The sequence below is a fragment of the Pieris brassicae genome, chromosome 12 (genome assembly GCF_905147105.1).
Source record: "Pieris brassicae chromosome 12, ilPieBrab1.1, whole genome shotgun sequence".
Lineage (NCBI taxonomy): Eukaryota > Metazoa > Arthropoda > Insecta > Lepidoptera > Pieridae > Pieris > Pieris brassicae.
Genome location: NC_059676.1, coordinates 1,227,425 through 1,239,714, shown reverse-complemented (window position 1 = coordinate 1,239,714; position 12,290 = coordinate 1,227,425). Strand labels below are relative to the sequence as shown.

Below are 12,290 nucleotides of genomic sequence, written 5' to 3'. Positions count from 1 at the left end.
TGAAAGCGGATTTTTTACGCTGCAACGCGCGCTTTAATGTGTTACTAGCTATAATAATTGGATTAATTGGATCCGGTAAGACACGTGAGCACACACAACACGCCTTGCTTTTATGCTGAAAACCAGTTATACGTCACCCCTGCATCACTTGAGATTATTCTGCTTTTTTTGTAATATGAAGTTACATTTTTTTATTATAAATATTTTAATAGTATGGTTTCGATTGGTTTGTGATTGATAAAGAGAGTCATGGCCACTGTGAGACTTTCTTGGCATGTATTTACGATCATAGAATATCTTTAAATATATATTTTTTAAGTTGGACTACGACTAGTTAAGTGATTAGACTTTCATTTCTCAACCTAAACGACGTTCAATCACCGGTTCTGCATAAATCCTCTCCCGTATTATAAAGAAGAATCGTAAACAAAATCGGCGACGTGTGTCAGGCATGGAAGGCAGATCGCCTACTTATCTATAAAGATTAAATAATAAAACCGGTGTATTATTTTATAAGAAATAAAGGTTGTAGTGGCGCTTGTTATATGAAATTACGAGGCGAACTTCGTACCGCCTAACAGTCAGTGAATTTAGTTAATACAATTATAAAAAAACCCAATATTAAGTCACTACTTACGAAACCTTTGTCGAAATACGTTCGTTAGGCGGAGATTTAACCGCGTCGACATGATAAACATCAAATGATTGATAGTTACGAAACACATCAACATTTTGTATTGGATATTTAAATGATTTAATATTCAGAACGGACAATACAACAAATCAAACACCACAATCAGTCCAGGCGAGGTATAGGCGTTCAAGCCCGACTTAATTTATATATTACGTTGAAATTACCTTACATAAAACAATTATAACTTTCGATACTATAGGGCTAGAAATGTTTTTTTTTTACGTGAATGAAATCGCTATGTCAGTGTCAAAATATAAAAGCCGGACCACCATCTGTCTTGCGTGTCAAACATCTTTTGTTTTATGTACCCAAGATTAAGCTTGATGTAATGCCCGATCCTTGGATCCAAAGCCTGGATGGTTTCCGTTAAGATCATTGCGAGATATATATATGTGTTTGCATACTCCGTAGAGATTGTTTATAGTTTTTATTGAACTGGAGGCAAACGGGCAGACGGCTCTTTATGTTAAGTGATACGCCCATGATACTCAATGCCAGAGGTTTCGCGAAAGCGTTTCCGGCCTTATATAAACTGTAAATATATAATATAATAATTTATTTCCAATATTATAATGATCAGTATATATTAGGTTTGTTATATACATTTCTTTCTCTTGTTACTCGATTTCCTATCTTTTGATCTTAGTTAGTACGCAAGGTGTTAAACTTACAATGATCAATTTATTACAGGTCATGCCGAACCAGGCCGGCAGCGGGTTCCAGTGGGATAAGCTGTCACCTGCAGAGTTCCAGCAGTTGCAAGAGTTAACTTCATGTAAGTATCCACTCAGTTCTGTGGTTTTGTCAATGTCGCTAAGGATTTCCTATTTCTATCACATTTTTTAAATGATTTTATGAAGGTATAACGTTTTAGTTTCTATTATTTCGTATTATACTAACTGTCCCTGGCGTTTGCTGGTTGTATTGCGATACTTATTCCTTTAGAAAAGAAATCACCAGCTCTGAGGTTACCGGCTACCTGGCGCCGACTTAAATCCTCAATTAGCACCTGTAGACTTGGACCCCACGGGACAAAAGTCTCTAACAGGAACACAATCAAAGTTGGATGATAAAATCTGATATTTTTGCGTCCAGTACTCCACCTGAGTAGTTTATCTACGCTGTCATTTAGAGGAAATATTTGTTTTGTATAAACTTTAAAAATTAACACTTATAGTCTATTATCAGTGTTACCATAAAGCATAATGTATAAAAAATAGACATGAAAAATGTCCCGCAAGTTGTTTTTGATGAAATAAATAAAATACAATTACGAGCTAGGGATCGGGATATTAATCTCCGTCGCCGTGGATCTCTTCAAGGGTTTATTCTTTCAATAAAACAACTAAGAATTTAATTACCCTAAAAACACGCAAATTACGCGCAAAAGTACATTAATTATAACATAGTAAACTCCGTCACTAACTACATACTTTTAATCGAAAGTGTCTCCACTATTCGCACTTTAGCTCTACGATGTTAATTTTCTTATGGCACTCGAACCTGAATTGATCGGTCGCTTTTCGGTTTGCTTATATATCCCTAATTTTAGAATTTTCATACCCTCTATCTCATTCGCACATTGCTCGGTCTTTGTCGTACGGCGTTCTGGAATGTTCTCTTTGGATCCGATCTTTCCTCTATATCGCGTAAAAAGTTCACTCCAGCATATTACTTCATCGTAACCAGTGCTGAAAACGCTTGAAAACGGGTTTCCTGAAAACTGTACCACTCGACTACACTTGCACTGAGACAACCTGATAAAAAGTGTCATCCTGAAAACGTGGATGACATTAGCAAATGACAATTTAAAATATGTGATTGACCATCTCCTGAAACGGTCAGAAGCCACGTTTCAAATTGCTGAAAACGTCACTAGCTGGTGGAAAAATCGAGAAACATTTATGTCATCCCATCTTTGCAACAATACAGTATTGTCTTTGTTTCACAGCAATAAATAAGATTTCTTTAAATAATATTATTGAAATGAAGAGGTAAACCTTTCAAGGAAAATCCAGTTGTCTCTCAGTAAATTGATTTGTGAAAAGCTCGCATAAGGAAAGAAAGAATATTTCGACTAGCAACACCAATTTTATTAAAGATTAAAGGGATTAAAATAGAAACCAATTAGCTTTATAGGCTTTGATGACAATTAGGCGGATTGCGTTATTGTACAACAAAATTTGTCTATGTTAGATGTCTGTCTGTGGATGTTTTCTATTTGTTTGTGAAAAGGTTGCGTTCGCGTTCTTATAACAATTAATTTTATAATATTTTTTAACATAATTGTTTCGAGTAAAAGAGAAAAAAAAGAAAATTTGGATACCAAAATACCAATACGGTATACGAGTTCCAAATTCGATTACCGGTGAAACAATTCTAGGATTGGCAAGCAAAGGACATCAACCTAAAAATATCGTTGTAGTACTAAACAAAGGTAAAATGCACAGGCGCTAATTAAAGATTTAAGTTGATGCCTGGTAGATAGTACTGGTGACCCCATAGCTGGTGCTTTCAATCAACGAATAAGTATCACAATACAGCGAGGAAATACTGCCAGTGTTAAAGATACACAACCAACAGGGACCAAACTTTTTAAATTTGTTTTATTTTCTTTTTATTAATTTTTAATTATTTTTATTATTACTATGTAGTTTAAGAAAATTGTAAATACTAATGTAATTACTTATTCAAGTAATAAAAGGACAATGATCTATTTTTGTAGATCCTTTGTACGTTTAATTTCATTTACGTTTATTGCCAGTTACTCTTCCGTTCTACGCCCTTGATTTGAGAACTGGCTGTAAATGTTAAATTAGAAGCATTTAATGTATTTTTTCTAGACGTTCATAAGTGTACATCGTGTTACTTATATGAATAAATGTTTTTTGACTTTTGGCTTTTCAGTTTAAAGTTAAATGGACCATTGTAAAAGTACCAGAAACAGTTTACAATCATTAGTCCAATATTTAATATTATTGAAGAACTTACCGGTCAAAGTCGCGGGCATGAATGATATTGAAGGGGACGACTATTAGCTAATTGTATTGTTTTATTACCAACACGTTGTGGAGTATCGACTCATCTGTTATTTCGCAAACGCTTCTGTGACATTATCCAACTCCTGGGGAGAATTAAGCGCAAGACGAAGACGGCTGGACCAATTCGTGTAGTATTTATTTGTTTGGTGTAGGTTTTTATGGTGAAATCTTTTATAAAATGTAAAAAGATGAATGAGCATAGCAAAATGTTCCATATGTTGGTATGTAGCTACTAAAAAAGTAGGCTATGTAAATATTTTTTTAACTTTATTTACCTAATTATTATTATTATTCATTGTGCACAAAGCACGTGTGAGACAAAAGCTGGCAAAGCTTGTATTAATATTGTCCAGACCATGGTTTAGAAAATTTATAAATTAATTAGTTTAGAAATAAATATTGTAAGCTTTAGCTTCGAAAAAGCTTCAATTTTGCTTTTCCCATACGAAAAACACTCGTTCGTATTTATCGTCAAAGTGTTTACGCTGTGATGTTAGGAAGCAGATCGATGATTTAGATAAGGCAATATAATAAGTGTGTATACTTGTAAGATACATCTTATGCCCTAGTTACACCATAAGTTTGACAAAAATTATAAATAATTTATTATTATGACATTTTTTAATAATAAGATATGTCATTATGAAAATTATTATGACATTTGCATGCCTATTTTTATATAGCTGATTGTGCGATTTTTTATAATAAATCTATCGTAATATACCACTTCCTTTGCAAATAAACGATTCATATATTTAAAATTATTGATCTTGATAATTTCTGTCTCTATGTACTTTTAGTTGACACACTGAAAACATTCGTATTGTTTTTCAGATTCAAATAGAAAATTGCAAGATGTGCTCAACGAGCTGTGTGATGTTCGGAAACAGAACCCGGATGGGGTGAGTCATTATAATTTTATTCCTACGTGTCCAGACCACGCCTTATACTTAGCTCGGATATTACCTATCAAGTTACAAGTAGAAATTTAATATCAAGTTGGTTTTATCCAATAAAAATGCAGGCTGACTCGCAATATCCTAGGCTATCGCGTCAATTCAGACTGACTGAAACGAGAAGTATAATAAAAAAAGTATTTTAACAACTCTTTAGCCATACTATATAATTTCTTTTATGGATAATAACTTAATATAATATATTTAAAAAAAATGTAAGTAATACATTTTTTTACTCAAAACTTTCTTGACGTTTACACTCGGCTGTGACTTATCTGTTGATTAGAACGTTGTTGTCTGTTCTGTGCTTTTGGTTTAAGAACTAGTAAATGTAAATTCGTAAGATTGATATAAAAAAACGAAACTTAGAGCTCTACACGTGAATGCCAAAGACGGATTGACATACAAGAGTCGTAGTTTGCTAAGTCTAAGTCATAGTTGTGCCAATAGGTTTACATAAATAAAGTATAATGCTGCTGATTCCCTTGACATTTCTAAGGCCTTTGATCAAGTTTGTCACGTAAGCCGATGCTCTCTGCATTTACAGAGATAACAGATTTCTTAAATTTGGCCGTAAAGGATTTAGGAACCGAGGCCCGTCGAATGAGTTGTGGATTCAGTCCCACCTTCCGTGGTGTTGACGTAATATGTCGGCTTGTTTCAACTTTGGGCGTTTCATTCATTCTAAGCCCCAGGTATGCAAACAACTTGGTATTTTGGCAAAAGCCCGACATCTCTTCATATTGTAACAGCTCTTTAATTTTTATCAAGCTCAAGCCCCTTCGTCTGTGGGGGATAGCAGTCATCTTTGGGTCAGTGCTGGAAAATTTCATTTAGATGGGGATGCTATTGAGAGGCGAACAACGATTGACTCGGTAAATCTCCACTCTGAGTCTTGATCTTCGACGTTTAGTTGCCTGACTTCGGAGAAAAGTCATTGAAACTGCACAACCTGATTCCGTCATCCCGTTTTCAAACTACGCTGGTCTAGGAGCACGCTGCAGTTTCACTACTTCGTTAACAAGCTCAAGTGCCCTACACGATTTTGATCTTCGTTTCTTGCAGAAACAGCAAAGCAGTGGAACTCCTTGCCTCCTTCTTTCCTAAAGAGTTCATGGGTTCATTCAAATGGCGGCTTAATAGGCATCTCCTGGATAGGCGTGCCCTTAGGCTGCATCTCACTTGACATTAGCTGGCATTGTGGCTAAATGTCTGTCTAGTTCTGTAGAAAATCTTTAATGATTTATGTTATTTCCGAATGTCAAATCAATTAACAGATTAGATTTCTAAATAGCGCCGATTTCGTAAACTTGGAATCGTTGTTTCAGCCGATCGACGTCCACTTCTAGACGTGGAACCCTCCCCTAAATTTCCAGACCAGTTCCCCGCGTCTACACCCTCATCAGGTCAACTCTCCACCTCGTGGGATGCCGTCCAACACTCCGACTGGCTCTCGGTCTCCATTCCAGGACTTTTGTTGCCCTATCGGGCATCTGCTGTTCGGAAAATGTGCCTCGCCCATTGCCATTTAAGGTTTTACCTTGAAATCGCGTGAAACAAAAACTCATTATTGAGATCGGTATCACTGCCAGTATAGCTATTGTAAGTTACAGAGGAAGGACTGTTCGCGCTCCAAATGGTTTTGAAATATTCGAATACGTGATCACTATCACTATTGGGAATTATTGACGGCCAACGAACAACGATTGACTCGGTAAATCTCCACTCTGAGTCTTGATCTTCGACGTTTAGTTGCCTGACTTCGGAGAAAAGTCATTGAAACTGCACAACCTGATTCCGTCATCCCGTTTTCAAACTACGCTGGTCTAGGAGCACGCTGCAGTTTCACTACTTCGTTAACAAGCTCAAGTGCCCTACACGATTTTGATCTTCGTTTCTTGCAGAAACAGCAAAGCAGTGGAACTCCTTGCCTCCTTCTTTCCTAAAGAGTTCATGGGTTCATTCAAATGGCGGCTTAATAGGCATCTCCTGGATAGGCGTGCCCTTAGGCTGCATCTCACTTGACATTAGCTGGCATTGTGGCTAAATGTCTGTCTAGTTCTGTAGAAAATCTTTAATGATTTATGTTATTTCCGAATGTCAAATCAATTAACAGACATGGAAAATCAAATATACGGTAAAAGTTGTCAGCGATACAGAAATAGCTTTAGAACTAAAATGAGAAAAGTTTAAATTGAAAATACAATTTGAAATTGCGATGTAGCGTTACTGAGTTGATTCTTTGGGGATTTATGCTTTGAGAAATCATATTTGTTTAGTCTCTCTCTCTTCAGTGGGCCGCTCGTATCTGAGCGTCGTAGTCTGCAAGGAAACATCTGGAGCGGAGAATCTGTTTCTCCCGATTTCTATTCCACTCCTGGACCCCGTATCTCAATCACGAAGTCACTGGAGCTGTTGCCTAGCTTTGCAACCACTCTACCAGACCATGAATCTTCGAAGTTAGACTTAACTTTCCCTAGAGAAACTAAACACTTACTTACTAATTGTGTAAATTCTATTTTCGATACTAAAATTTATTGCTTCTCTCTTCAGTCTGAACGTCATGGTCAGCAAAGATCTGTTTCCATCTGGTTGATGAACGGCCACTCAATCTTTTGTCTTCTGTGTTACCAACTACGATCAGTTTCTCTAAGTTGTCATCGCCTCTGCGCATTGTACGGCCGAAATAAGATATAATTCACTGTTGGCATATGGTAGACGCTTGAGTCCGTATGCGGAGTTGGGTCAGGATAGACGCATTCCTGCGCTTCACTTATATTTTAGTTTAGTAAGGGCTAGAGTAAAGAGCACTCGTACTCTGTAACTTCCTCTGGAAGTTGGATGTAGATTTCTAAATAGCGCCGATTTCGTAAACTTGGAATCGTTGTTTCAGCCGATCGACGTCCACTTCTAGACGTGGAACCCTCCCCTAAATTTCCAGACCAGTTCCCCGCGTCTACACCCTCATCAGGTCAACTCTCCACCTCGTGGGATGCCGTCCAACACTCCGACTGGCTCTCGGTCTCCATTCCAGGACTTTTGTTGCCCTATCGGGCATCTGCTGTTCGGAAAATGTGCCTCGCCCATTGCCATTTAAGGTTTTACCTTGAAATCGCGTGAAACAAAAACTCATTATTGAGATCGGTATCACTGCCAGTATAGCTATTGTAAGTTACAGAGGAAGGACTGTTCGCGCTCCAAATGGTTTTGAAATATTCGAATACGTGATCACTATCACTATTGGGAATTATTGACGGCCACTGCTGTATTAGAGCTTTGTAGGCTAGAACCAGCCTTTTGTGTTTACGTTCACCATGCCAGCATGTGTTAGTTGAACACTAGAAAGTTTTATTAATCCCCTTTTTAATGCAAGAGCTCAGTGAACGTCGCAATACTACTAGGCTAATGATGCTATGTGGTACATCTTAAAGTAAAACCTTTAATATAAGATAAGTTCGTCCTTTGCAAGCGGCTTTAATGTTTATACCTTATTTGTAACTAATATATAAAATATAGAAGCTAAAAAAATAAGTAGATTAACTTAACCCGCACCGAAATATATATCATCATTATCCAATGACGCCATAAACCTTTACGCAATAAATCCGTTATTAGGATAAATAGCGCTACCGTGTATGACGTCATATCTTCCGTCTCGCTCTCACATGACGTCATACTTTCCACATTGCATTTCATTAACAGAATATTTGATATTGGTATTATTGGCCCTGAGATTGATTAGTTTCACTAATATACTCCTGCATCAATATAATGCTATATTCAGATTGATAGTATTAATATATTAATACTTGATTTTACTTATAAATTTATTACAGACAGGTTTTCCAATCGGCTTGTTTTGTGGCCCACACAACTACAAAACCCTTTTCAAATAAATAAATTTAATGACTCCGTTATGGCGCAGAGGCTGTCCACAAATATTCCTAGTCGCGCTTGGTGTCCTCGCTTTATATAATTTCAAGTCACTCCGGCTCTCTTAACCTCATCTGTAGGGTTTATTTTAGACGGCAATGTTTCCGCTTGAAGATTAAAAACAAGTGCTGGCGGGATATGCTCGGCAAAAATTTAATGAACTTCTTAGTTTTTAGTCCTTCTGAAGCGTTATACAGGCTATAAAATTCATAATAATAATAATAAGCCTTTATTCATCCTCATCTATTTACCATATATTATACAAAATGATACACTGTGGACAAAAAGTCGTGGATCAAACGCAACTAGGGGTTATACGGGATCATCAGCTGCAAAAAATTATTTTACAGGAGGTCCTGCTCAACTCCTGCAGAGGTTATCATTTATTTTGCGTTTTTATAAGAAAATTGAATTTTTCTCATTCTTTTTAAAATTCCAAAAAATCTACATTCTTTTTTTTTTTAATCCACTGGATTGGTACTGATGAGTCTTTGCGTTAGACATGTTTTTTTATGGTTGTTTAATTGGGTGTATTGAAGATAATACCTAGGTAACACTGAAAATGTTTAGAAAATGAAAAACGGCTTAATGTAGAAAGTTGCTAATACTTTTATTGTTTTTCGAAGTAATCTCCGTTCCTCTCTACACATCATCGCAATTGATGGAACCACTGAGAGAAGCAGTGGGCCCATGCTTTCTTAGGGATTTCTTCTAAGGCATTTTCGTACGTTTTCACCTTCAGGGCTCGTAAAGCGAATACTTCGAATGTTATCTTTAGTTTTTGAGTATAAATGAAAGCCAGGTCCGGACTGTATGGCGGATGACTCATTATCTGGACACCTGCCATAGTCAATCCATGCGAAGGTGTTTCTGGTCGTCGGTTAAAGTATGGGGAATCTATTTGGTACAAAGCTTCCTTACGCCTAAATGTTCGTGTAATATTTTTGGAACTTGACTCAAACCAATACCTAGGCTTGCCCATATCTGCTGATAGGTCACTCTCTTATCTTCCTCTATCATGTGTCGCACAACAGCGATGTTATCTTTAGTAGTCGATGTTAAAGGACGGCCCTACTGAGATTGCTACGTCCACACTTAAACTCGTCAAACCAATTGTAAATCGTGGCACGACATGGGGCTTCATTAAGAAATGCTAATCGTAGCCTATCATAGCTTTGTTGTTGAGTAAGCCCAAAACGAAAGTCATAATTTATAATTTATCATTGACCGAAAATTTTCTCGCCTTAGATTCATTTTCAACAAGAGTAACAAGAGTTTTAGTTTTGCCGCCAATTCACAAAAGCAAATGACAAATAAATGCAATGTACTACATAAGGTTACCAAAGAGTTCTAAAATTGAAATTCAAAAAAGTTTTCATAAGCAATGTTTCTAAGTGGCCAGTTCTAAACATTTTCAGTGTTACCCACGTATTAAGTTATACGATATAAAAATGTCTCTAATCATAACTTGTTTACTTCGGACCCTACCATGAAAAGAAAATACTCTACCGAATTAACGACCCTGTTTTGGCGCATTTAATAGGGATTCTGATAAGGTATTACACATGACTATTAGTAGCTTCAATATCTTTCTAGGACGACAAAACAAAACCATCTTAAATGAAAATCACAATCCTATCACATTGCCACATAACTTGCTACCGTTACGTAATAAATTAAAAAAAAATCTTACAAAATAATTATTCAATAACAAGACAACCTCATAATATCGATGAACAAAATCATCATTGTTATTTCAAATATACACGTTACATTTATTTCAATATAGCGCCAAATATGAACCCGGGACCTGCAGATTAAAATCAATAAATACTCCAATAGTTTCGTCCAGTAATCCTCAACGGGAGAAAGGCGAAATGGATTGACGATCCTATAACCTTATTATAAGGTTGAATTTTGTGTACAATGCAGCGGTGACGTCACGAATATCTGGGTCGTAGTGACGTCAGGGATGATAAGAATATCTGATATGATAAGCTCGACTCGTTAATGAGGCGTTTTATTATAGTAACCATTATTTTATATTTATGGGGATTTGGTACTAGGAAATCAATATTCACTACTATACTATATAGAAATTAATAAACGACTTTGACTAGCAAACTGGTAGTAAATTTAAATTTAGAATAAATTTGACATCTGTTGGCGTTCATAAGGGCCTTGTTTATCTATATGTGAGTTTCTTTACCGCTAATTAAACTTATAGGAATAATAATAAAAATGCCAGAAATAAAAATAAGGGTTGCGTTTTGAAATAAAATTTTATTCATGTACTGGCTGCCTTCGCAAACTTCGTTTCGGTTTCATATTTTTTAGTAAGCCTATATATATAGGTAGATTATGATGACAAATACAGCGATGGCAAGCGATAAATGTGCTCTGTCTTCGAAGATGGAACCATTTGGTTGTACTTGGCTAAATTTCTTAACTAATGTTTTAATAAGTTTAAGTATATTCCATAAAACTTAGAATTTATATATCATTCTGCTAATTTATAAAAAACAATATTACAATAAAATTGCACGGATGAAGTACCCATCAGTCACTATCCATCATAGCGTGAACACAATTTGAGAAAAAGAGACAAAACAGTACTCTACTTTAACGAGTGATTGTTTTAATAAGAATAAGTTTTTTTTTAATGTTAATTTCTTAGCTATTGTTTTAATAGAAGATATTGATACAGCTACATACATAGCTATAGATAAAATAGGAGGGTAGGCGCTGCTGTCCCGCCTTTAAAATCAGCTCCGTATTTATCGTAAAATTAAAGAATAATTGTGCACTCAACTCAGTAAAAAGAAGCTGGAAAATAAGCAATTATCTATCAGCATACAGTGTGAGCAAGCCTTTTATAAAGTTACTCAGTGCTATATTGTGAAAAGTTGCAATATCATAACAGTGATTTATCAAAATTGATATACCTATATACACAATAATTGAACAATTAAAGTACCAAACAATTATAGATTTGTGAGCTCTTCCAAAAAAAAAATTAACCTATTTTGCTAAATGATATTATAAAAAGATACCAGTAGCGTATAGACAAATGCGCCATCTAGTATAGAGTAGCTGTACCATAACAACAAGTAGCACTTCGATCGTATCTATCGATCGATCGACGGTTAACTTTATAAGTACTACAGAGGTCTGACAAGGGCGTCTCTTGTACCATAAAATTGTACTGCCAGTCGGTCAATCCAGTATTTACAAATATGGAAGAAGTTATGAATGTACTAAAGAATATCCAAAAGGAACTCGACAAACAAAAAGTTTACGATCCTAAAAAACGGAGAAAGAGTTACCGAACATGTAACCCAAAATATAAATATCATTTTAGTGGAAAAATATTAGATGATAAATATAATAATCTCAAGGAAGAACTATCAACAAAAAGACTATATTTAACTCAAAAATACAAAAGGAAGAAAAATGTCGTCTTTTTTGGGTTACAAGAAACAGAAAAATCATATGAAAAAATAATGATCAACTTTATAAAAGAACGCTTTTCTTTAGACCTGGAACATAGGGATGTACAAGAATTAAGGAGAATAGGAAATAAAGGATACAGACCTAGACTAGTCACTTTTTCCACACTCGGTATAAAAATCAACATACTCAAAGTGAGTAGCTTATTGAAAAATT

At 35.7% G+C, this 12,290-nt stretch overlaps 1 protein-coding gene across 1 annotated transcript in view; it reads left to right on the top strand.

Annotated features, from left to right (window-relative positions):
- The window catches only part of LOC123717443 (diacylglycerol kinase 1), an 81,062-nt gene that overhangs the window by 30,307 nt on the left and 38,465 nt on the right, over positions 1-12,290 (top strand). Inside the window, exons 2-3 of the mRNA XM_045673429.1 lie at positions 1,385-1,469; positions 4,570-4,637. Coding sequence (XP_045529385.1) covers positions 1,388-1,469; positions 4,570-4,637 — 150 coding nt within the window. The 5' untranslated portion in view covers positions 1,385-1,387. The remainder of the gene's footprint in view (positions 1-1,384; positions 1,470-4,569; positions 4,638-12,290) is intronic.